Here is a 24248-nt window from a genome sequence, read left to right as displayed (position 1 = left end):
TGTACATACCTAATATGTGTAAAAAGACATTCTTTTTTATAATTCCCTCTGTACTCGTTAAATATGTAAATTGTTTATCTTGTGAAATTTGCGCTTTTCCTTTCCGACCCATCAAGTCCATAGAGTTTTGTTCTTCTTCTAGCATTTGAGAAGCTTCATATAGTTTATTTAACAATCTTCTACATATATCTATGGTCACAAATCGCGTAAGTGCAAAATCATGCTTTCGAGACGAAGAACTAATTTCGACTATGCATTATTCTGCTGCGCTTTGGACATAGAAATGCGATACATAAAATGTTTCACTCTTAAATCAGGTGCCATCCGCATGAAGATGGATATTTTTTCGTATCAATCACTTTTAAAATGTTGCCTAACTCTTTCGTGGTATAAGCAAAGAGCGTTAGAAATGTTATAATAACTGAAGTACGGGCTGTTTTCACATATTTTTTTCATAATTTTATTGATTTTTTCAACTATTGTTTGAGTTTAAACTTTAACATCGAAATTTTTATTTACGTCGCATGATTTTGTAGAATTTTTTCTATTAAATGTGTGCTTAAATCGATCTGCACTAATGTACATATGTATGCGCTGCGCTTATGTAGTAATAACAATCACAAAAAATAATAAAACAAAAAAAAAACAAAAAAGAGAGAAATGATTAAAAAACAACAAATAATTTTTGCGCAATAATATAAAAACTACTCGATAACGCCTAGCGGCAAACCATTAAGCTAACCCACTTGAACTCAACAGGTTTGTGCCTTAAGTCTTTTATAGTTGTGGGTGTCATCCGTTGATGGTTGTGCAGGGTGGCGAAGACGCCTAATAATCATTATTTACTGCTTACATGCATGCATTTGCTTTAGTGTTGTTTATAATTGCATAACAATCAGCGTTAATGTTTAACATTTTTGCAAAAACAATAACAAATAAAAAAATTTTGAAAAAATAAAAGCTAATAAAATCGTGTTAATAAAAATAGAAATACATAAGCAAACAAATATTACAAGTTAATCAACTCAGATGCGTTCAGCTGCGTAAACCAATCACAGCTAGCGATGTGCAAAACAACAACGAAGTGCGCAACAAGTGTTTGAGGCATGCAAGGTAGTCGAACAAATGCACGAACGTACGTACATGTACGCCTGCAAGCATGGCAGCAACAACAATTTAAACTTTTTGCCGCCCGTTGGCATTTTCGTTGTTGTTTCAGTGGTGCGCTCTGTAGTTGCCTACCTGGCTGCTATGTGCATGTATTAGTATGTTTTTGTAGCTGCTTCAATTGCCGCATTCTGCATAATTGTCTGGTAACAGCATCAAAACAACAACTAGTGGCTGCAAAGCCACATCATTTAGTCATACACCATCGATCATTATGACACAATGAATATACAGGCATGCAAGCGTTCATATGTATGTATGTATATGCACTTGCGTATATTGTACATCTGATCATCCCTGCATACTTCTGAGCTCATTTTCATAATATTTTGCTTGTCGCAGCTGTGTGAGCCTACTGAGATGTTGTAAAAAAAGAAGTAAAATAGGCCACACACAAGCAGCAATGCGACAAAAACAGAGCTAATTACCTAAATGGTATTGCGGCAAAAGTTTCATAAATAATGGACTCACGCAAACACATTTATATTTGGAAAAGTATAATAATGACCACAACAAGTAGATAACCGCCGCTATTATTACAAAAGATTTACTTTCAAGTCGAATATTCACTAAAATTTTCCCTTTTTTAAATATATTTAAGACCGCAATTTTAAAGCAAATTTGAACAAAAAAGAACAAACCATTGCATGGGCATGTGCAGCTAAAACAACAGATTTTTCTAAGCTAGTAGGCTTCAAAACAATAACTTTTATACTCTTAGAGAAAAGAAATGATAAGAAGTTCTGCACATTATCTCTCAAACCATTTTTTTTCAACCAAACTATTATTTTTAACCTTCATATTCGTGGCCGCCGAAGTAACAAAACGCTAATACTGCCGTGAATTACATTCTATCGCCTACTCTTAAGACTTGATTTGGCCAGCTGCCTCTCATTCTACTATATCAACATCAGTGTTAAAAAAGGCAAAAGGCTAAAAAATTCTGGCGTGGCATCGTAAAAAAAAGCGACAAATCTATATATATAAAAGAAAGTCATGTTAGTTACACTATTTATAACTCGAGAACGGCTGAACCGATTTAACTGAAAATTGGTGGAGAGGTAGCTTAGAACCAGGAGACGGACATAGGATACTTTTGATCCCATTCGAACGCGTTTCCGTGAAGTCACTATAAAATGTGGTATAACAAAAACGCATCTGATATGAAATAACAAAACGCAAATGATAACTAATCGTAATTTTGTCTATGGTTAAGTAGAAAATTTGATAATATTTATAAATTTTGTCAGAAATATATAATCGCAGTAATTTGTATTCTCTTTGAATCATCATTATCAATGCAGCGACCAAGACGATCGAATCTTTCCCGACAAAGCCGTAATGCAAGAAGGATACGAAACATTGCGAATGAAACGACTGACGAAGCACAAGGAATTGCCCGTGAAGAGCGCCGCGTTAGTATGGCTCGACTTCGTGCTTCTCAATCACAAGAGCAAAGCAAGGCAGCCCGTGAAACGGATCGGTTGGCAATGCGAAGTCGTCGAGCGAATAACAGAGATCAACAAGTAGATCATTTTCAAAGCCCAAGAAGAGAATAATCAAGTGCTGATTTGAATCGAGCAGCGTTTCGATATGATTGCAACACTGATTACTGCTTGCATCCTAGCGTTTGCATTGGGCCAATGAACGTTATTTGCGAGTATTGTGGCGCATTGAAGTTTTCCGGAGAAACGCCCGGATTGTGCTGCCTTAGTGGAAGAGTGATATTACCATTATTCCGCCAAACACTGCCAGTAATTCCAAGATCAACGGCTACTGACGAAATAAACGCTTGCTTCAAATCATCAAATCTATGGCGCTATGTGAAGAAACTTCAGCTGATAACAAACATGAGAGTTGCATTACTTAATGATATATTACATCTACTAAAGATTTCTCTGAGCAATTACTGACTATCGGTAATGGTCGAGTACTTGTCGACGAATCGAAAGGATTGATTTCATTTCCTCAGAATTTCTGCAACTTTGTCTCATCGAAAGACGAACTTATCAATAAAGTACTCCCAAACATCATTAATAACTACAAAAATAATGAATGGTTGAGTGAGCGAGCAGTTTTAGCGGCTAAGAATAAAGATGTAGATGACCTAAACTACATAATTCAAAATGATATCATTGGAACAATGCATTCATTCAAATTCATTGACTGTGTAACAAATGAAGATGAAGCCACCAACTATCCAATTGAATTCTTAAACTCCTTGGATGTGCCTGGCTTACCGTCGCACAATTTACGCCTAAACGTTGGCTCCGCATGCATGATTACTATGCTTCGAAACATAAGCCCACCAAAACTTTGCAACGGTACGTGTTTGGTGGTAAATAAATTGATAAACAATGTGATTTACGCGACGATACTCAAAGGAAAATTCGAAGGTGAAGAAGTTCTCATTCCGATGATCCCGATGATCCTTCAATTTCCTATCCGTCTTGCATTCGCCATAACCATTCACAAATCACAAGTCCAATCCTTGAAAGTTTGTGGTCTGAATCTAGAAAATCAATGTTTCTCACATGGTCAATTATATGTGGCATGTTCATGGGTCGGAAAACCATCTGCGTTGTTTGTTCTTGCACCTGATAATAAAACAAAAAATGTCGTGCTTAACTGAAGAGTGCAATCTATTAAAGCTTCATTGAAATACTTGATTAATAAAAAAATTAACTTAATAAAACCAAAAATCTGCTTTTTTATTGCCTCTAGGGCGGAACAAAGTTCACTGGGTCAGCTAGTTTAGAATAGATTAAGTTGGGTTGTGTTGGCGTGTATGAGAAAATCTCAAACTCTACTTCAAAGACCCCGTTGTTAATGCCATCTCTGACTGCTCCGAGAAGGCGCATCGCTCTGGACGTATCTTCTTTAATTATTCAAGTTACGAACCTGTTAAATCACTCACAATCACACCAGCTGAGTTTGAGTAGATTTAATACCTTTGCCTGTTATCTCTATCCATATAATCACCTTGATACTTCCTTTAGAGGGAACTCGTGTGAATACGCCATCGTTCCAGTGATTTTTTATGCCACTTTATTGCAAATTTATTAACTTTTAAAAGAGTATTCTTCTTTTTCTGTCTGAAATTGGCCTTCATGACTTTGAAGGCTTTCACTTATTATGGCTATACAATAGACCACTAATTACGGCTATGCTGAATTGGTTCATTTTTCTCCCTCTACGGTGGTTATACCTATACTACTTTTGTTTATACTACAATAAAAAACCTTTTCAACTAAATTCGTTCATCTCATGTTTAATAACTGAACCAAGAATCGACCTAGTCATCCTAGGCACAATCTTACCTAACTCAGCCACTCATTTCGAGTAAACAAAGATATACTTATAGTACTAACTGAGTGTGAGAACTGTGGGGAGCCAATAAGTCTAGGAGTGTATAGCCCGTAATACTACAGTGATTGTTTAAGTTTGCTTCCCCTCCATTCGACCAGCCCTTATTGGAAGAAAATAACAAACATCCAATTGAAGTACATTGACACCATGCATCGTAGCTATAGCAACAATAATAATAATACAAGCTCCAAGAAACACTAAAACGCCCAGTTATTCCAGCAACAATTTTTTTTTTAAATTTTCCAAGCATTCAACCGTCCAGTTGGTAACAACTGTTGCTTTAAATGTTGTTGTGTTGTTAACTCACTCTTTAACTGTTCGTTTATATTGCTGTAGTGTTGTATGAAGCTCTTTCTGACGTCGCTATTGTAAGCGCATTTCTTAACCATCATTTAGTTGTTCCCGTAATTTTTTCGCCACATTTTTTTGCAAGTTTTTTTCTCCCCATTTTAGTTGTCAAAGCATTACATGCCATCAACATTTGTTACGGCCGCTGTTTTTGTTCTTGCCGTTGCCGTTCCCGCTGTCGCTGTTGTTCGCCATATAGCGCTTGACCTAAACATTCGCGAACATCTGTTAATGCTATTATTATGTGGTAACTGTTGTTGCTCGGTATCGGTATTTATTCAAGTTAGCAGCATTGAGTTGTTTAAAGTTGTTGGTTTTTTTCCGTTGCAGGTGTTGTGGCATTTAGAATTGTAGTGTTTTTGCTGTGGCAGCGGCAACAAACACTTGAACAGCTTGCCTTTTTATGTTGCAAATGCGGTAACGTACACAAAGTTATGTGTATGTGTGTATGTATATACAACACAATGTACAGTAACATAGTGTCTTTTATGGAGAGAATCATTGCTACACGCGCTTAATGTTACTGAACAAAATTATATAATAATAATACAGACTTTAAAGTCAAGTTTCCTTTTAAATAAAGTGTTCTCATTATGGGAACAGTTTATTCAAACTGAATTCAATGTACTTTGCTATTAAAATACCAATGCGTTTGTAATCAAAGCAGCACAAAGAGCCCACTTCTGTTCCCATACAATGAGAACAGTTTGTTCCATTGTAGTATTCCCCTTTTCAAAAGGAAAACCATGCTATTTTACTAGTTAAAGCTGCATAACATCAAAAACAAACTGTTCTCACTTTCGAATATAATTATTTTTAATTAAAATAAAATTTGTTTAGCTAGTAATATAGGTTTTTATTTAAATAATAGCTGCATATTATCAAAAACAAACTGTCCACACCTTTTAATATACTCTTTTTTAATTTAAATAAAATATTTTAAGCTGATATGAAAGGTTTTTATTTATTTATTTAGCAAAAGGTGCATAATATCAAAAACAAACTGTTCCCACTTTTGGATATACTTTTTTTACTTAAGTTTTTTAGTTTTAGTTTAAGCAATAGCCAAACATCACATGAAATAATTTTTTCATGCACATAAAATATTTTAAATTTCAAAAATGTGCAAAATCTGCGCTCCATCGATTTCATAGTACTTTTAAATAGTAGTTGAGAATAGTATACCTATGTTTTACTTTACTAAATATAAATTAATATTATTATTTTTCCTTTGCTCCTGAAATACTTTCGGTTTAATTAATCGCCGCCTTCAATTTCGTACGCCTAAGTAAGTGTTAAAAATTTCTCACAGTGTCACAATTTCACTTACTATGTCTAACCGCATTTCTCCAACTTTTGTTTTTGCTTTTTTGTAGTAACTGCCTACTTGCTAATATTTGTATGCAACTCTCACCGCTGTCAGCCCATATTTGTAAATCACTTAAGCAACTGGCCATCGGCAATTTTGACAAGACAGCCGTCGAAAGGCAGCAGCCAGCCAACTCGCAGAGGGTGAAGTAGGTGGGAATTGCATTTGTTAAGTCCTGTGCGCTCCGCAAAACAATTTACCGATTTTGGCTAAAAACGCTGCAGCAGCGCCCGTGGCAACGGAACAACAACAATTAAGCACGCTTAGTGCCGCAAGCGGCAGCCGCGCTAATGGCCGCCAATTGCAGTAGTTGTCTACATTGCAACACGTGCGTTTTGTGTCTAATGCCAATTGTGTTTGCTAGTTTTATGTTTGTTTTTATATCTTTTGTGGCATTTGTTCTTGTTGGGCATTTTTTGTATTGTTGTTGTGGTAGTGACAGTAGCGCACTGGTCGCTCCTTGTTTGTGATTTTCGCGCGAAATACCCATACGAGCATTCGGTGGACGAGTGACGTATGCGCGTGCGCACGTTTTCGCCACAAATGGAGTTATCAACCAAAAGCGTCTTCATTGCATACACAAACGCACACACGGGTAACTATGCTGCTGCACATGACTTGCAACATAAATTGGCTGGCGTAATTTTCCAAGGAAAATGTTTGCACGCTTTTGCTGCTGCCACACCATTTGCTGTCACTGCCACATTGTCGCTGCGACTAATGTTGCATGCAACATGTGTTGTCTGCGCACTTATTTCGTGCGTAGTTGTCAGAGCTATTTGTGATTACGTTGCTTTCCCACCCCTTACGTTCGGCCACTTTGTGGCTGGCTATTTCATTTCCAGTGATTGCTGCTTGATTTGCCATTGCAACTAATGAAGAGAGCAACGTAACACATGTACCCCTGCAACGAAAACACAAAACAACAATAAGTTATTGCACATAAATTAGAAAAGAATACAATAAAAATGCAATACTCCAGGGGCATACACACGCAGGGGCAGCACTTAAGGTTAAACACTTATTAGACATGTTTGGCAACTAGAAATCAAAGCAAAAGCAATGAGGATGTAAGTCCATGTTGGAATGTCTATAGATGTCGGTAGAAATGCGAAGAGAAGAAATCGTTATTATACGTTTAGAGTGACTTAAGCTCTCAGTTTTTTTTTTTTTTTTGAGTAGAAAATAAACTTCTGAAAACCAAACACTTTGCGTGCGGAAATAATGGTTATATAAATTTTCAACTGTCTTCAGTTTTTAATACAAAAAACTACAATAGTAAGCTGGCGACAATAATGAGTTTACTTCTTGAGAATACTATATAAATATTTACAGCCTGCGACAAAAATTAATTTACTTCTTTAGAAAAAATGGTGCTTACTAACAAGTATGGAAACGAAGGAAAAATTGAGCGGCGTAAAGCACGACTTGTAGCTAAGGGTGATAGTCAAAAATACCGTGTGAATTACAATGAGACGTTTGCTCCTGTTGCGAGGTTGGACACAGTCCGACTGATGTTGGCATTGGCCATTCATTTTAACTTTAAAATTTGGCAATTTGATGTAGTTACAGCTTATCTCAACGGCCCTTTAGATGAAGACGAATTCATGAAGGTTCCAGACATGTTACCTGCGACACTGAAGCGTATTGTGTCAAAACGGAGCGATAATTGTCCTATTAGTATAATATATGTGCTGGAAATATGCTCACAAACTTACATAATGGTGGTAAGCTTAATAAGGCTTTATATGGCCTCAAGCAATCTGGTCGCCAGTGGTATATTAAACTTCGAACAAAGCTATCTGAAATGGGATTGGAGCCATTGAAAAATGAACCCTGTTTGTGTTCTGGTATAATCTGTGATGAGTTTTGCTTGTTATTGGTGTACGTCGACGATTTATTAATTTCAGCGAAAAGTTTGAAATGCATTGAATACGTAAAGAAGCAGCTCTTGCAAGAATTTGAGATCAAAGATATGGGTCAAGCGAAATATTGTTTGGGACTTGAAATAAGTCAATCTGCAGATTATATCACTTTGCGACAAACAGGTTATGTAATGAATTTGTTGAAGCAATATGGTATGTAAGATTGCAATCCTGTAATTACGCCATCCGAAGTGAATGTTAAGTTTCCATATTCGAAAAAGCTGTCTGAAGTAAATCACTATAGAGAATTAATCGGAAGTTTGATGTATTTGTCAGTGGCAACGAAACCTGGCATAGCTAATACAGTATCGCGTTTAGCACAGTATGTAACTAACCCATCTATGTGCCATTGGTTGGCTGCGAAGAGAGTTCTGAGATATCTTGTTGGCTCGGCACATAGGGGATTAGTGTTTCGTAAGACGAATGACCCACTGATTGGCTACGCGGATGCTGATTGGGGAGGTTGTACCGTAGATCGTCGTTCATATACCGGCTACGTATTTTTGATTAGCGGCGCTGCGATTGCCTGAAAGTCGCAAAAGCAGCGCACGGTCGCACTATCATCAACGGGAATGGTGAAGCAAATGCATCCACAATGAGTCACTGTTTGGTGCGGTTTTTGGTCTGGCGGCATCATCGGGCTATTTTTTTTTTCGAAAATGAGCGAGGAGCCGCGGTTACAGTAAATGGCGAGCGTTACCGTGACATGGTCCACAAGTTGTTTCCAAAAATTGAAGAGGATGACATGGACGACATTTGGTTTCAACAGGATGGTGCAACTTGTCACACTGCCAAAGTTGCACTCAAACTTTTGGCTACCGTTTTTGAAAACCGAATAATCAGCTGAAATTTCGATATCAATTGGCCGCCTCGGAGCTGTGATTTAAGCCCGTTGGACTTTTTTTGTGGGGAGCCGTTAAGGACAAAAGCGAACCATCCAGAGACGATTGATGTTTTAAAACACGAAATCGAAGTTTCACGAAATTGGAGCCCAAACAATCGAAAATTTGCTTAAAAATTGGGTTGATCGAATGGCCTTCTGTAAAGCCAGTCGTGACAGTCATTTGAACGATATTATTTTTCATTCATAAATGACAATGTTCAATCTTCAAAATAAAAAAAAAAGTTTGAAAAAATATTGATTAGTTTTTCTTTTATAGCCGATTCAAAAAGCAAATTTTACATGGCCCACCCTATATGTACAAAAAGCAACAGCAAAGTTTGACATCAAGAGTTAACTTTAAACTGTTCTCACTTCGTATTTGATAAAAAAATACATGTTTTCTGAAGTATTAGGTAAAATGCAAAATTTCATACATAAATACATATAAAGCCCTTCTAAATTGAAATTTTAACTTTTTTAAGGAACAATTTAACTTTTTAGAAATGATAAATACATTTACTATATTTTTGCAGCATATGGGCCAGTGTTTTGTTCAGGTTAGAAAAGCAATGGAAATTCACTTCAGTAAAGTTGTGGATGAAATCATCAGTGAAATTATTTATAATTAAAATAGAACATTTACTCCTTTTGCTAAATTTGTATTTGTAGTTCACGAAGCCTCCTTTATTAACACTCTAAGGTTAAAACGTTTTTGATGTTAGCAAATTAGTGATATGGCATATAAAAATATTTCTGAATTCAACTAAATTCATTCCCACGCTTTTCCTTTTCAATACAAACTATTTTTAAACCAGTCAATAGTCATTTCTTCAACCACTGCCTCGGATGCAGATCAACTATTTCCATAAAATTACTACATGCCACTTACTGTTCAAAAAGTTGAAACACCACTTCTGCAATTTTGTTTTGCTCTTGTCATTATTATTGTTGCTTTTGTTGTTGTCCGCGTTGTTGACATTTATTTTTACTTACCACTCATCAATTGAGAAATTGTTGTGTGCAATTAAAAAAATTACATGTACGTGCCATAACATTTATCATGGCAACGGCATGTGAACGCCTGCGCTTACTTAACTGCAGCAGCGACTGACATCCATCATGCGATGCGGCGCACTCGCTTGATTGTATGTAGCAGCAACTAATGTTACGCCAAACTGGAACACGAGAATGCCACTGATAACAGCAAAAGCGTGCTCGACTTCATAGAAAATTGACAGAATCGCCACTTGAATGCCATCACATCAGTCCGCATCATAATCTCTGAGATCTTCAACATGCGAAGCACAAAGTTGTTGGTACATGCAATAGCTACTGTTATTATTGATATTTTTTGTCTTGGTTAAGTGTGTTGATACCGTCGAGAATTCTTCATCCTGTGCTGTGGTTAATGATGGTGATGATGCCATCAGCGGACAGCCAAGTCGAAAAACTGAAAAAAGTTATTCAGTAACAAAGAACGGCCTAAATTACAACACTCTTTACGTCCTTTTGTTGTAACAGTCAATAATTTCCACTGTTGTTGATCTGGTTTGTTTAACGTTCGATGCTCATCAGCTTTGCGCGCTCGAATTTACCAAAGCATACCTACAACAAAGAGCGCATAGCTATCAGTGCATATTTTCTGCTGCATTGCTTTGCTCGCCTACCATCGTTCCATAGAAGTTATAAACAGAAATGCTTAATAACATATATCATTCACACACAACAAATACTGGTACTATGGCATCGTGACAGGGAGTGAAAAGCATTGAAACCAATGAAGTCTGCTTGTATAAGTATACTCGTATACTCCCATTCCAACAGTGCAAATGTACAATACAAGCATACATATGCATATATGGTAGGTAACTAATCGTTTATTTTTCTTTCTGTGGATCATTGAATGCTCAGAGTCGATTGCCAAGTCGTTGCGAAATCACAAAACGCTAATGATACGATTTAGTTGGTATGTGATTAAGATGAGTAGACAAGATGCAAATACGAGTATGCGTGTATGCACATATGCGCATACATAACAAATACACATACACCCTTTGATGCACAAGCAACACTATTCAAAGTAGTGACTGTATTTTTTATGTCCTGCATGTAGAATTCATACGAAACTCAAAAATTATAAACGCCTGCAGAATGATAAGTAGCTAGAAGTGGTAGGAAGTGCGCAAAATAGCACGAACACAAATGTTTGCAACAATGTTGCGTAGTACATTGCATTATAAGTAGCGTTTAGTACTCCTTCGTATTCGATTCGTTTCTAAGAATGCTTTCTGAAAAATCAGAGATATATTTAAATTCATTCAATGTCGAGAATAGTGCTGTTTTTAACTGGAAATGGGTAAAAATCAATTGGGAACAGTTCTCTTTTAATTGGGAACGGTATTTAATATAGAGGTTCACAATAGGAGCGAAAGAGAAACATTTTTATGAAAGAAAACAATTATAAAGTGGGAACAGTTTATTTTTACACAACCTAATGGTCTAAACTAAACTAGAACTAAAAAAACTATGCGTGGCATTTTTTAAATTTTAGAAGGAATTATATTTGATTAGAAGTTTTTCTATTTATATGTCTATTGGATATAGCTCGAAACAGACAAAATACCTATGTTCTATTCATGCTGCATAAAATCGGTTTACTCGTAGTTTCTGTCAACCTATGGTCATCTTTTTCGTGTATTGTATTCCAGTTAATATTGTAATAAATGTTAGTCCATATGTCGGTAGTATAGGACAATAAATCATATCAACAACCTCAGTATAAATTAGGCAAAATATAACCGAACATTGCCTAATCTAGTAGGAAGCCTCAATTAATTTAAGTTCATTTTGCTGGAAAAAGCTTCACTACGAAGCTGACTTGTACTAGGCATATCTTTTGAGTTAGCAGAGTTGCTAGGGGCAAAATCTTCCTGCAAATATTATCAGTTTTAACGTACGTTACTGTGACTTCTTCTTCTTCTTCTTCTTCTTCTTCTTCTTCTTCTTCTTCTTCTTCTTCTTCTTGCCGTTTGTTAGTTTGGGCCTAAACCAAACAATCCCGTCTATTGCCTCGTCACGTTCCAAGTGACGACAGGTCCTTGTGCATCCGCTCCTACCATTGTGTTGCGTGCTTGCTTTCGCTGTGCATTAGTTTTCATCGCTCAGACATCGTTCATCATTACATACATACTTCAGTGAAAACTGAGATTATATCCCAAACATCTTTATAGGTTGTACAATTTTACAACTTCATTATCATATTTCTGTACTGTAAACTCAAATATATCTATTAAACAAAAACAAAATTATTCTTGACATCAACTGATCCCTGATGACCCAACCAATATATGTAACAATCTATTACAACTCAAACTTGGGCTGCCGTAGCCAAATGAGTTTGTGTGTGCGACTATCATACAGTAGAGCTCAAGTTCGAAACTCGCAGTTAGCATGAAAAATCAAATGATATAAGCAATTTTTTTTTTAACAGCGGTCGCCGCTCAGCAGGCAATGGTATAGTAAACCTCTGAGCGTATTTCTGCCATGAAAAAGATTCTCTTAAAAAACCATCTGCCGTACGGAGGCGCCATAAAATTGTGAGCCCCTCCATTTGAGGAAAAACATCAGGTAGTACACCACAAATAAGGGGCCAAACACCCAGCAAAGGAGGTACGCGCTTACGAATATATAAACTAACTAGTTACGTTGTAAGCAACACTCGCATATTTGTCTTTCAAAATTAATCACTGGCGCCCATTTTTTGTTTCAAACAGAAATGAACACATGTAGTAATTTTAAATTGACATTGTTGTCTCAAAAGGTGCGCCTTACAACTTAACATTCTCGACAATGTAACAAAAGCAAATGTATAACTTCGGCACACACACAGACACATCAGCACACTAAAGTAGCAGCAGCAAAATATACGATGCAACTCTCTTCTAGCACTTTGTTATATGAACGATGAAGCTTGTCCGACCAGTCAGACAGCAGCCAGGAAGACACACAGGCAGGTACGTAGGTAGGCAGGCAGTCAATCGAGTGGCGTGATGTGGGGGAGACAAAAACAGATCCTTGCCAAAGTGCGTTACCATAACCGCCTGTAACTCTATACCAACAACATGTGGCACTGTGTTGCAAATGTTGTTGCAAGAAGAAGTCGGTTGCTGTGTAGTACGTAATATAAGATAACATGCAATCACAAAAGCGACATTTGTTAGTGTTGCTTCATTTAACCAGGTGTCGACACTGATCTGTAATGACAATAACATATTTTTGTGCGCATGCTCACCTCAGCGGCGAAGCGCTGAAACCGGATCGGGAAGAAGGAAAGCAAAAAACGAAAAAACAACACAAAGAACAGCGAATGAATATTGCATGAGTTGGATTGCAGCATATACTTACAAATTTATATGTAATCGCATATTTTGAAATATGCAAATAAGTATACAGATTTTCGGGAAGACGAAGAAATTGTGAAATAAATTAGTTCATATAATTAACTGAGTATTTAAACAAATTTACTAGTAAATACAACATATATATATGTAGTAAATACAGAGGCTCAAAAAAGTTTTGGCACAGTGGATTTCTTTCTTATTTTTTTAGTCAGAATTTGTTTGTTAGTTTCGCACAATAATAATATAATGTATACTACAACAATTTCAACATACTTCAAAAAAAAAATACACAAATTTTTCTCAAAATTCGAACTGTTTACTAAGAAATTTTAATTTTTTTGTAGTAAGTAATTAACAACGTGCAAGTCTTAAAATTCTGAAAATTCTCGTTAATTTTTTTCTTACCGATACTCTTGTTCCTGTTCTTGAACACTTCAAAGAAAGAAAATACAGAGAAAGTCAGCAGAAAACATATTAAAACTCAAAAAAAATTTTGAGCAATCTCAAACTTGCACGCTGCACTAGAATTCAATGATAAAAATTTTGAAATTCCTAGTAAAAATTTCGAAAATCTGATGAAAATTTCATGAATTTTTGGTAATTTTGGACAAAGTCTGAAACTTTGATTTATACATTCTTTTTATACTGGATGAAAAACTATATTTTCATTAAAAATTTACCAAAAATATGTAGCATAAAACACACTGTGAAAATTTAAAACAAAGCTGTAAAAGCTGTACCGAAAATTTATCGATTCACTGTATGTAAGCATCTGGGCACCAGCATTAACACCGAAACTAATGTTAGCCTTGAAATCCAACGGACAATCTCGCTTACCAATAAGTGCTACTTTGGTTTAAGTAGGAAATTGAGTAGTAAAATCCTCTCTCGACGAATCAATGTAGCACTCCATAAGGCTCTCATCATGCCGGTCCTATCGTATAGCGCAGAAGCTTGGACGATGACAACATCCGATGAGGCGTACATTGGAGTGTTTGAGAGAAAGACTCTGCGAAAGATTTTTTTACCCTTACAGGTTGGCAACGAGTATCGGGGGTATCGTATGCTATGAAACAATTATCTGTGTGAATTTTACGACGACATAGATATAGTGCAGCGAATAAAGATGCAGCGGCGTCGTTAACTAATCTCGTCCGAATGAATGCGAACAATTGTGGTATCTGCTATTATATTGGTGGTAAGGTGAGTTTGGACACCTTAAATTCCGTCACAAATCCTATTGTTAACCAAAGGTTGCATCGGTCAAGTCGAACCGTCCGTAAAAATCAACACACTAAAGAACAGAAGTTCTCGCCCTATGCTGCGACTAAGTGCGATAATACATATGTGCAGAGAGATGTTTTTTTTGGAGCAGTTATTTAGTTCTTCTTAAAGATGCCATCTAAAAGCATGTATAAGTAATATCAAGGAATAAAGATAAGCATTACATACATACTTGAGCATGTAAGCTACTGCTCAGAATGCTTTGTATCAGCTCGCTATTGAGCTACGTTGGGTATTAACTGAAGTGAAATGGCTAAGTAACGAGATAATCCAAATTCTCAACTCTTTCCTCTCTCGCATGTCTATGTGTCTGAAGATTTAAAGTAATTATATTTGGACGAAAATACTCCGCAAGGGCCCCATGGAACTAAGGGTGGTTCGTTTTTAATAGTAATAACTAATTAATCGTGCTGTGATGGAAGAGTTTTAGACGATCTTCTCTGGCAAATCGTCATTGATATGTCATGACATTGCCCTACAAAATATTAGGTAATCTCCGAACTGAAAATACGTTTTTACAAAACGTTCTGTAAAACTGGACTAAGAAATTCTTCACCACCATCTGAGCCAACTGGTCGCACGTTTCATACGTGAAAATTTCTTTGCGGCTAAAGCGGGGTGCTCTTAGTGAATTCATCCAAACCGAAAGTACATACATTAAATTAATTAAAATTGTTCCCCTTTTAGAAATCTCTATTAGTAGGATTCAGCGGCAGTGTATTTACTTTGTGCGGTGTGCTGCGTAGGGCATTTTCAAAAGATATACACATGAAAATCATATTATAAAATATGCAATTTAATCCTGCATGTAAACTTAGGAATGCGTGTGCGGCTTGAGTGAATAGATTTAATATGCAACAATTTGGGTGACTCACTCGAATGGCGCTTAAAATGAATATAAAGAACGAAAATAAATAAGCATGCTACAACAACAACAATGATCAATATATAATCATTCGAAAGCGGTGTGGAAAGCCGGAGGAAATAAAATAAACAAATCTAAAGATTCTTAATTATCTTGACCGAACGGCCGCCATATAGGCAGTGGCATCAGTGTTCAGCTCATTGCCACTAACTACCGGCAGCAAGCTGAACAAAAGAAAAACAACAAAAAGCACCAGCAGCATGAGAAAATGCACAACAACACTATACAAAGTACAACAATATGAGTAGTATACGCAGTTCTGGCGACCCAGCCAGGCGTTGCTTGCCATTGGCAACGGTAACTTGTCAAACAGGTGTTGCAGCCGTTGCAGTTGAATAGCAACAGCAACAGCAACAGCAACAACAATAACAGAACCGAAAACAAAAAGAACAAAATTTATATCAATAACAAAAACAAACGCAAAATAACAAAAACAGCTAATATCAACAAAATGACAACAACATTTGGACACTTGCTTTACTTTGGTAGATATATCCGATATGAAGACATATGTGTGTATTTTTTTTACATACATACATACATACATATATACCTACTTCGCTGTATATTAACCATGGCATGCAACATAGCGCGCGGCGGCGCTCACAGTGAAGGTCAGCAACTTGTCAATACAACAACAGCAACAATAGTTTTAACGATAGCAACAACAGCAGCTCAGTGGTCTGCCAGAATTGTGCTGCCTGCGCTTGCACATTCGCCTCTCCCCCTGCTCTGCCATTAGCCTGGTAATCCGGCCTGCTTGTCTGGCATGCCAGCGACATGATCATCGCCAGCATTGCTGCTGCTATGGCTACCGTATTGTTGTTACACCGGCTGCTGTGAGACGCAATAAAAAAGTTTAAATTACAGCTACTTCATGCGATAACATCCACAGACACAGACACACGCATATATACGAACACAAATGCAAATTTATATGCTTGAACAAGCCAGAATGCACGATTGTGTGTACGGAAGTGTAGGGCGTAAGACAGAGGAGCTGCATAGAATATGTCATGTGGCGTCTAAAATGCAAATTGTTACATATTTAATTATGAAAAAATAATGGATTGTAAATTTATTTTTAGACTGCTACAGCAGGTTTTCAATAAAATGGCATACTTGAGCAATTTCTTGCATGGGAATAGTTTTATGTGTTTGAAGAGTTATATTAATTTCCTCATTCCATTAATAGAAAGTAAAGAAAAGTTGGCTTTATGTAAAATTTCTATAATGACGTCAGTTTTTGAGAAGTGAAAACAGTTTTTTAGAAAAGTAAAAAATCTTGCGATTATGAAAATTGAATTGCAATAAATACAAGATTTACATTTTTAAACCTAATTAGAACTCTACAAGTCAATAAAGTAAAAATTTAAATTGAAATTTGAAAAGGCGAGCCAAGCAGCACCAGGAGATTTGGTGGCTCCTAAAACACTCAGGCTAAAGAGCCCATTGTATTTAAAGCTCTGGAAAGGGGGTGGATAGTCAAGGAGGGAAGGAGAAAAGTATCAGAGAAAGAGATAGGAAAGAATAGAGACAGAGATAGAGATAGTTAGTCCTGTGAGAATTTTCCAGATTCTTTGCCAAATCTGTAAATATCCTCCAGTTTTAGAGAACGAATATTACTCATTCTCATGACATCGGAACCCAATACCCGCAGCCATGCTCTAGCAAAGGCAGGACACTCACAGAGAAAGTGCTCAGTGCTATTCGCCTCCTCCAAGCACGACAGGCATACCGGGTCCTCGATGATTCCAATGGTGGTCATATGCTTCCCATGGATTGTGTCCTGTAATGATGCCGACCATCAACCGAATGTCTTTCCTTCTAAGTTTTAGTAGAAAGTTTTACAGTTTTCTGTTCGGACTTGTCACAAAACACTTTGCTTTTTATGTAGATTGCCTACATAATCGCTGATCCAGTTCTTGATTCCTGCGGAACTGACTCTGATTATTGGCCCTGACCCCTGTGGGGACACCGCTGATCCATGGTTGGCCAATTCGTCGGCAATTTCGTTTCCTTGAACACCGGGGTGTTCCGGAAGCCATATAAGTACAAGCTTGTTTTGTCTTGCGACAGAATTAAGCTTCTTATTACATTCTTGAACAATTTTTGAGGTTTACTTCGCTTCTCCAGGGCCTTCAATGCAGCCTGATTGTCACTGAAGACTCCAATCTGTTTCCCGCTCCATCTCCTCTCGATTATCCATTCGGCTACTTTCAGGATGGCAAAAACTTCTGTTTGGAAAACAGTTGCCATTCCCCCCATAGCATAGTCATACTTATTACTATCGTTTAAGTGCCATCCAGCTCCAGACTCTATTTCATTCTTGGACCCATCGATAAAGAAAATATCCGTCAAACCTCCCTGCATGCATTCTGGATTGCTCCATTGCTCACGCAATGGAAATCTGACATCAAATTTCCTTCCAAATGAAACTGTGGGTATCAGGTCATCCTTAAGTGCCAAAAACAATGGATACTTCTCCGACATCAACTTAAAGATTTCTCTGTGTCCCGAAGTTCCATCTTCGTGCCAGAATGTTGTTAAATGAAACCAGCAGCTGCCTGCACTTTCAGTTTCCAATATTAATAAAAAATACGCACAGAAAGACATATCCAACTGCCTAGGTAAAGTGAATGAGCACATTCAGCATACCAAAAGCATGACGCAACATATAGTACCATAATAACAAACCGCAGCCGCCATAAACCAGCACCAGCACCGGCACTAGCAACGCCACCAAAATAGCCAACACCAGCGACCTCAGAATGCCACGCAGATATTTGTATTTGTTTGTGTGTATAGGCTGTCCCAAAACCAAAATTCCATACGTAACCCAGACAAAAGGCAAACGAAAAAGTGAAAAACGCATTATAAGAAAATAGGTATAAAAAATATATGAGTATTGTATAATAAAGTCAAGAAGGGAAAAGAATGTTGTAAATCGCTGCCACAATTGCTGCGTGTATCCCGGCAAGTCAAGTATTTAACTGCTTTTGTTGCGTTAGAGCGACAACAAAATGCCAGTTGCAGCGCACGCCCACATTGCTGGCGCGCTGCGGCGATGCCAAAGAGGAAAACGAACGCAATTTGCGTGCAAGTGGCTACAAAAATGTGTGTATGGAGCAACAAAACAACAAAAAGGTACAGCAAGTAAATGGTAAGCAAAAGTGCGAATAATAAAAGTAAAAATGCTTAAATTGCTGAGTTGCAAAACCGCGCAATTCAAGTCTATGGAATAATAGGCTGTTGAGAGGGAGAGTTTGCGGCACTGATTGTGGCAAAGTAGGTGGCGGTGATTTGAAGAAGGTAAATCCTCGAGCCACTTGCCATACTCATTCATACGTATGTATGTAGAAACATGCAGCTAGAAGCCATAATTGATGAATTATGGAAGATAATTTGTTGAGTAAGAAACCCTGCAGAAACTAAATATGCGTGAATGGTAATAGTACTACCAAAAATATAGGAAAATACGGTTTAACTTCAAACCCGTTTCTTTTTGTAAAGTTTTAATTACAACAATATGCGGAACATTAATATTCTCGTTTTTAGTCTAAAAACTCCCACAATCTAGTTCAGTTAAGAATTTGGCTACTTAAACTTATATTTTTAGTTTTGAAAATGTGGGAACAGTTAAATAAAGTTAAATTAAAATTGAAAAATTGAAAAATTACTCTATAGTGGGGTGGTGTCCATGAGTGTCAGATGAGTGGGTTTAAGGGGCACTTGAATAGGTGGTTAACATCATGTGGGGTATCTTCACTTGCTAGACGCGTGGTATGTTGAGTATGTTGGGATCGGTTTTGAATACGTAAGAGTTTAACCTGCTACAATATCCTGATAAAATTTTGCCATATTTTTTTCGGATAACGAAACCGAGCCTTTTTGAATTTTTTTCCCCCCGAAGAGAGCTTATATGAGCTGAATTATGCCACTCAATGATTACAATTTTCCCAAAAAAAGTGATTTTAATGCTAAACAGAAGTCGAACCACGAATGATAAAAACGGCTGGAGCCAATGTTAAAATAGTGAAAATAAAACCCTGAAATAGGGAATAGCTAAAGCTAAGTTATAGTTAGTTATGTTTAAGTTAAGTTTTCCTATGCAAGTATTAATTCTCAATTATCTCTACTGGAAGCCATTATCAACAGTAGAGGACCCCCTTAATTATGTGTAGCCTCATCGCTAGACAAGGCGCGGATTGCGACTTGAGTTAGGTAATACTCATCGAATACGATGTTCTCAAGCCTTTGTACTTGAGCTAACCTCCATTAATTCCTACGCCAACGATTTCTTCTCATATACACTTCGTTGCAAAATTATATATACTTTGTGCACAATTTTTCAAAACTTAATCGAAACCTCAAATTTGTAACCAGAATTTTTTCTGGATATACGGTTTTATTGCCCGGGGGTACCAAGGGGCACCGTTAATTTTGGCAATTTTGCGTCTGTGATGGTGCTTTCATATAAGAAAATTCGCGCATGTTCTTTGTATGGATGAAAATGCGTGACACTTCAGCGAAAAAAAAATGTCACCTGAGACAATTCTCAAAACGCTAGTTATATCGGCTGTTTTTTAAGAGCTTGTGAAATTAAAGTGATAAAACACTTGTCTGCTGTTTTTTTTTTGTTTTTTTTTACAATAATTTGGTAGATAGTTTCATGGCATTTATTTTTCGAATATGATATCCGCCGCGGCTACGACTTGTTGGAACCAAATATGGTCGGTGTTTAGTTGATTATTTCTTGGAAACAAAAATTCAGTATGCATGGCTCAATAGTGCTCGCCACTCACCGTAACGACAGCTCCTTCCTCATTTCGAAAAAAATAATGACCGATGATACCGCCAGTGCTGTATAAACTCCGTGAGCAGATTTACTTTTTTAGAGTGCATTTCCACAATTCGGAAGCGTTGTTGTGGCCTTGAAGGATTCACAATGACTTTCCAAACATTATATATACCTGTATATATAATTGGCACGTACACCCTTTTTGGGTGTTTGGCCGAGCTCTTCCTCCGATTTGTGGTGTGCATCTTGATGTTGTTCCGCAAATGGTGGGACCTTCAGTTGCACCTCTACTCCGAACGGCAGATATTCTTATGGGGAGCTTTTTCATGGCAGAAATACACTCGGGGGTTTGCCATGGCCTGCCGAGGTGCCGACAGCTATTAGAAAAATGTTTTTCTTAATTTTGGTGTTTCATCGAGATTCGAACCTACGTTCTCTCTGTGAATTCCGAATGGTAGTCAACCCATTCGGCTACGTCGGCTGCCAAACATTACTGAACAGAAGTGTCAACACAGTTTGTCATCATCAGCTGTCAAACCATGGTTATCGATGTCGATAGTTCTCATGCAGCTAAAAACAGACACTCTTAACTTTTCTGGTTTCAAGATTTTTCTCTCGTTTTGTTTAGTGATTTTTTAAGTGAACATTTCCAAAAATTAGATAAAAATAATATCATAAATGTCTGGACCTCTGGTTGAATTTAACTGCTGCTGTAGTGTACTGAGTCCTTTCAATGGCCATTCATGTTGGTTGTATTTGAAAATCTTCCTACTGGTAAGCCAGCATGCATAATATAGACCACAGCAATAGCAAAAAAAAAATAGAAAAAAAACACTTCTCGGTTACGGGCAATTCACTTTGAAGTTGGCAACCTTTGAAAGAATGCGGACTTGCCCGTTTGACAAAGCAATAAAACCAATTTAACCAACGTGACCGAAGCATGGAAACAAATAGTAAGATTTTACACAAACATGTGCACACACATACATACAGAAAATAACTGCAGCAATGCCGAGTAGAGGACCGAAAGGGAACGCCTGCAGCCGCAAATAGGTGTGAAAGAATTAGCTCATATGTACCTAAATATGTATACACGTGTATGTATGTAGCTGTATAGAAATAAATTCATAATGATTTGTGTGCCTTCATGATTTCATTTACATTCAAAATATAAAAAATAAATATAAATGATAAATAAAAGCTGCATCGCGCTGAAATGAAGTCAGAACTAGAAAATATGTTAAGGGAAGGAAGATAAGGTGACGAAGGAGGGCAGAGAAGAACTCGTTTAATTTGTGGCATATGTTAGCTTGCTACTCCCTCCACTACCGTGCAACAAGAGCTACATTCCACGCAGCTGCCGCCTAGTCGCAATCGCTTGTCGGCAGTACAGAAAAATTATTGCACGTGCTAGTGGATTTGTTGTGGAGCGTTATGCGGTACAGTGGCGCTTGCGGCATGCAATAAGTAGAAAACAAAATGCATACTCGTATACGTAGTAGTCTGAGAATGAAAATTAAAGCAGCAAAAATGTTGCAGCGCAAAATTCTTACCACAATAGTGTGGCATGCCGGGCTGTTGCACGATCCAATGTGGTTTGTGGCAGTCTGACCATTACCGCCGAATTGCGGTGCAGAACAATCGACCTAATAATGAAACAAAAAAATGGCTTTGAACTGCTCAGTGCAAGCTAAACAGGCAACGTAGTGGCAGAGGGAATGCAGTTTGAGGTCGTTCAATGACTGTGCACGTCTGTTGCTTGGTTGTATGCGCAGCATTTTTTCTCATGAGAATTTTGCTTACGATTATTTTATTTATTTGCTAAATGTAAAAAGGTAAAAGTGTTTCGTGCTGTGTGCTGTGAAAATGCAATGCGAATAAAAAGAAATAAATCGTTCTCAGGCACGATGGCGGCAGAGATAATTTTTGTGGTGAGATAATTTTTGATTTTTGAATCAATTTGGACATGCTGGCTGAAGTATTTACATGTAGAGGTATGGCTACGATGTTCTCTGTCAGTTGTACAATGAGTTCCGTAGGATCTGTACAGACGAGGAAGAGGCAAAATTCATTCAACAAAATAGGTTCCTGTGTGGGTGAAACGTATCTCGGAAATGCGGTTGAAATGCGATTCACAGTCTGGCAAGAAGGGCTGATGTCAAAATATACACTCATGGGCAACAAAATAGCTGTGCGACATTTTGAGACCAGTTTTGACTATTTTACTTACGTGTATTTAAAGTCTAATATTTTTTTATAAAATTGTAACTCTTTATATAACAACAAAGAAATAAATGGGTTTTTCAAACTTTATGCATATATTATCAAAATTCTACAAATTTTTACCAAAATTCAAAACTTTTTAATCAAAATTTTCAGCATAATTTTGGGTATGCAGTTATATAGTTTATTTAATTTTATTTTAATAAAATGCAAATTGCAAGTGACTACAAAATACCGCTGGCTTTTGACACATTTTTTTGCTGACAGTGAACTGTTGTCGAACGTCTTTTTACGGAAGAAAGTGTGTACATAAAGTATTTTGTTTTCAAGGCATTACCATAGGTCTCTCTCGCGGGCCATGTGAATCTTTGTTTTAGAGCGAGCCATTCAATCCAACCTTAACTAAAGATAGAAATATGCTATAAGTAAGGGCTATGACTGAATAAATAAAGAAATATAACTCTATTAGATAAGCACAATACAAAATGAAAAGTTTACATCAATTAATATTTTCTACATCATATACATTATTTCAACTCATATTTCATGTTTTTTCTTCCTCTTTTTTCAGCGATAACTCCTCCCCACCGTTTCCTCCATCCACTTAACTTCAATATTGGTCTAATCACCGTTGGCCGTTTAGCAGCCTAAACTATGCGTCTCTTCAAGACACGCAAGTCGATCGACACTTTTGGCAGCACTACTACCAACACCACAATCACCCCACCATTCCAACAGCAATATAGCAACGCCTCACAAACGGCGACTCCAACGCCGACAGCTACAACATGCACCGTCAAATTCAGCAAAACCATAGCCGGCAGCACATCCATTTCATCTTCGCTTCCCGATCTGCATGATTCGCCCGTTATGATTCTTAGCTGTACGAACCTGAGCGCTAGCCATACGCCAACACCACGTACCCCCACCAGTGTAGGCGTGCTCTGCATCAGCAATAGTGGCGCCTCGACACATATTCATTCACCTGCTACAGGCGCTGGCTACACACACACCTACAGCAGCCTCAACAGCAGTGGCCGCCAAACACCATCAGCTCTATCGGTGGCTTCACTCAATGACACTGCGCTGCAAAGGCTTCATCATCACCAACAGCAACAACAGAAGCAGCAGCAGCAACATCATAGCGCTGCGCAATTGTTTCAAAATGGCAGTGCTGGCGGCGGTGGTGGTGGTGGCAATAAATGTAGGAGCAATACTTTGCTAGTTAACTATGGTGGTAGCAGCAACAACATTGCTGCCGTGCAACATTACTACCAAAAACTCGGACAACAGACTTTGGCGCAGCAACGTAACACCTCGTCGTCAAGTAGTTGCATCTACGAGAAGAGCAGAAATGCTAGTTGCCACAATATTTCATTGACGCCAAATAGTGGCAAAAGCAGTGGTGGTGGTGGTGGCGGCGGTACGCCAATGAAAAGTGGCAGTAGTTCGACAATCTCGCTGATGGCATCAAACGGTAAGTGAAACCCTGAAAAATGTTGCAACTATCACAATTTTTGCTTCTACACATTAGTATATGTATCAAAAAAACTT

The 24248-nt window shown here is 37.5% G+C and overlaps 1 protein-coding gene across 4 annotated transcripts in view; it reads left to right on the top strand.

Annotated features, from left to right (window-relative positions):
* Positions 1–24248, top strand: part of LOC129243502 (serine-rich adhesin for platelets) — a 131612-nt gene that overhangs the window by 77760 nt on the left and 29604 nt on the right. For all 4 annotated transcript variants that reach the window (XM_054880559.1, XM_054880560.1, XM_054880563.1 and 1 more), the window contains one exon: positions 23266–24171. In XM_054880559.1, the coding sequence (XP_054736534.1) occupies positions 23349–24171 (823 nt within the window). In that variant the 5' untranslated portion in view covers positions 23266–23348. The remainder of the gene's footprint in view (positions 1–23265; positions 24172–24248) is intronic.

This window comes from Anastrepha obliqua, chromosome 4 (genome assembly GCF_027943255.1).
Source record: "Anastrepha obliqua isolate idAnaObli1 chromosome 4, idAnaObli1_1.0, whole genome shotgun sequence".
NCBI lineage: Eukaryota > Metazoa > Arthropoda > Insecta > Diptera > Tephritidae > Anastrepha > Anastrepha obliqua.
This window is presented reverse-complemented; position numbering and strand designations above follow the sequence as displayed.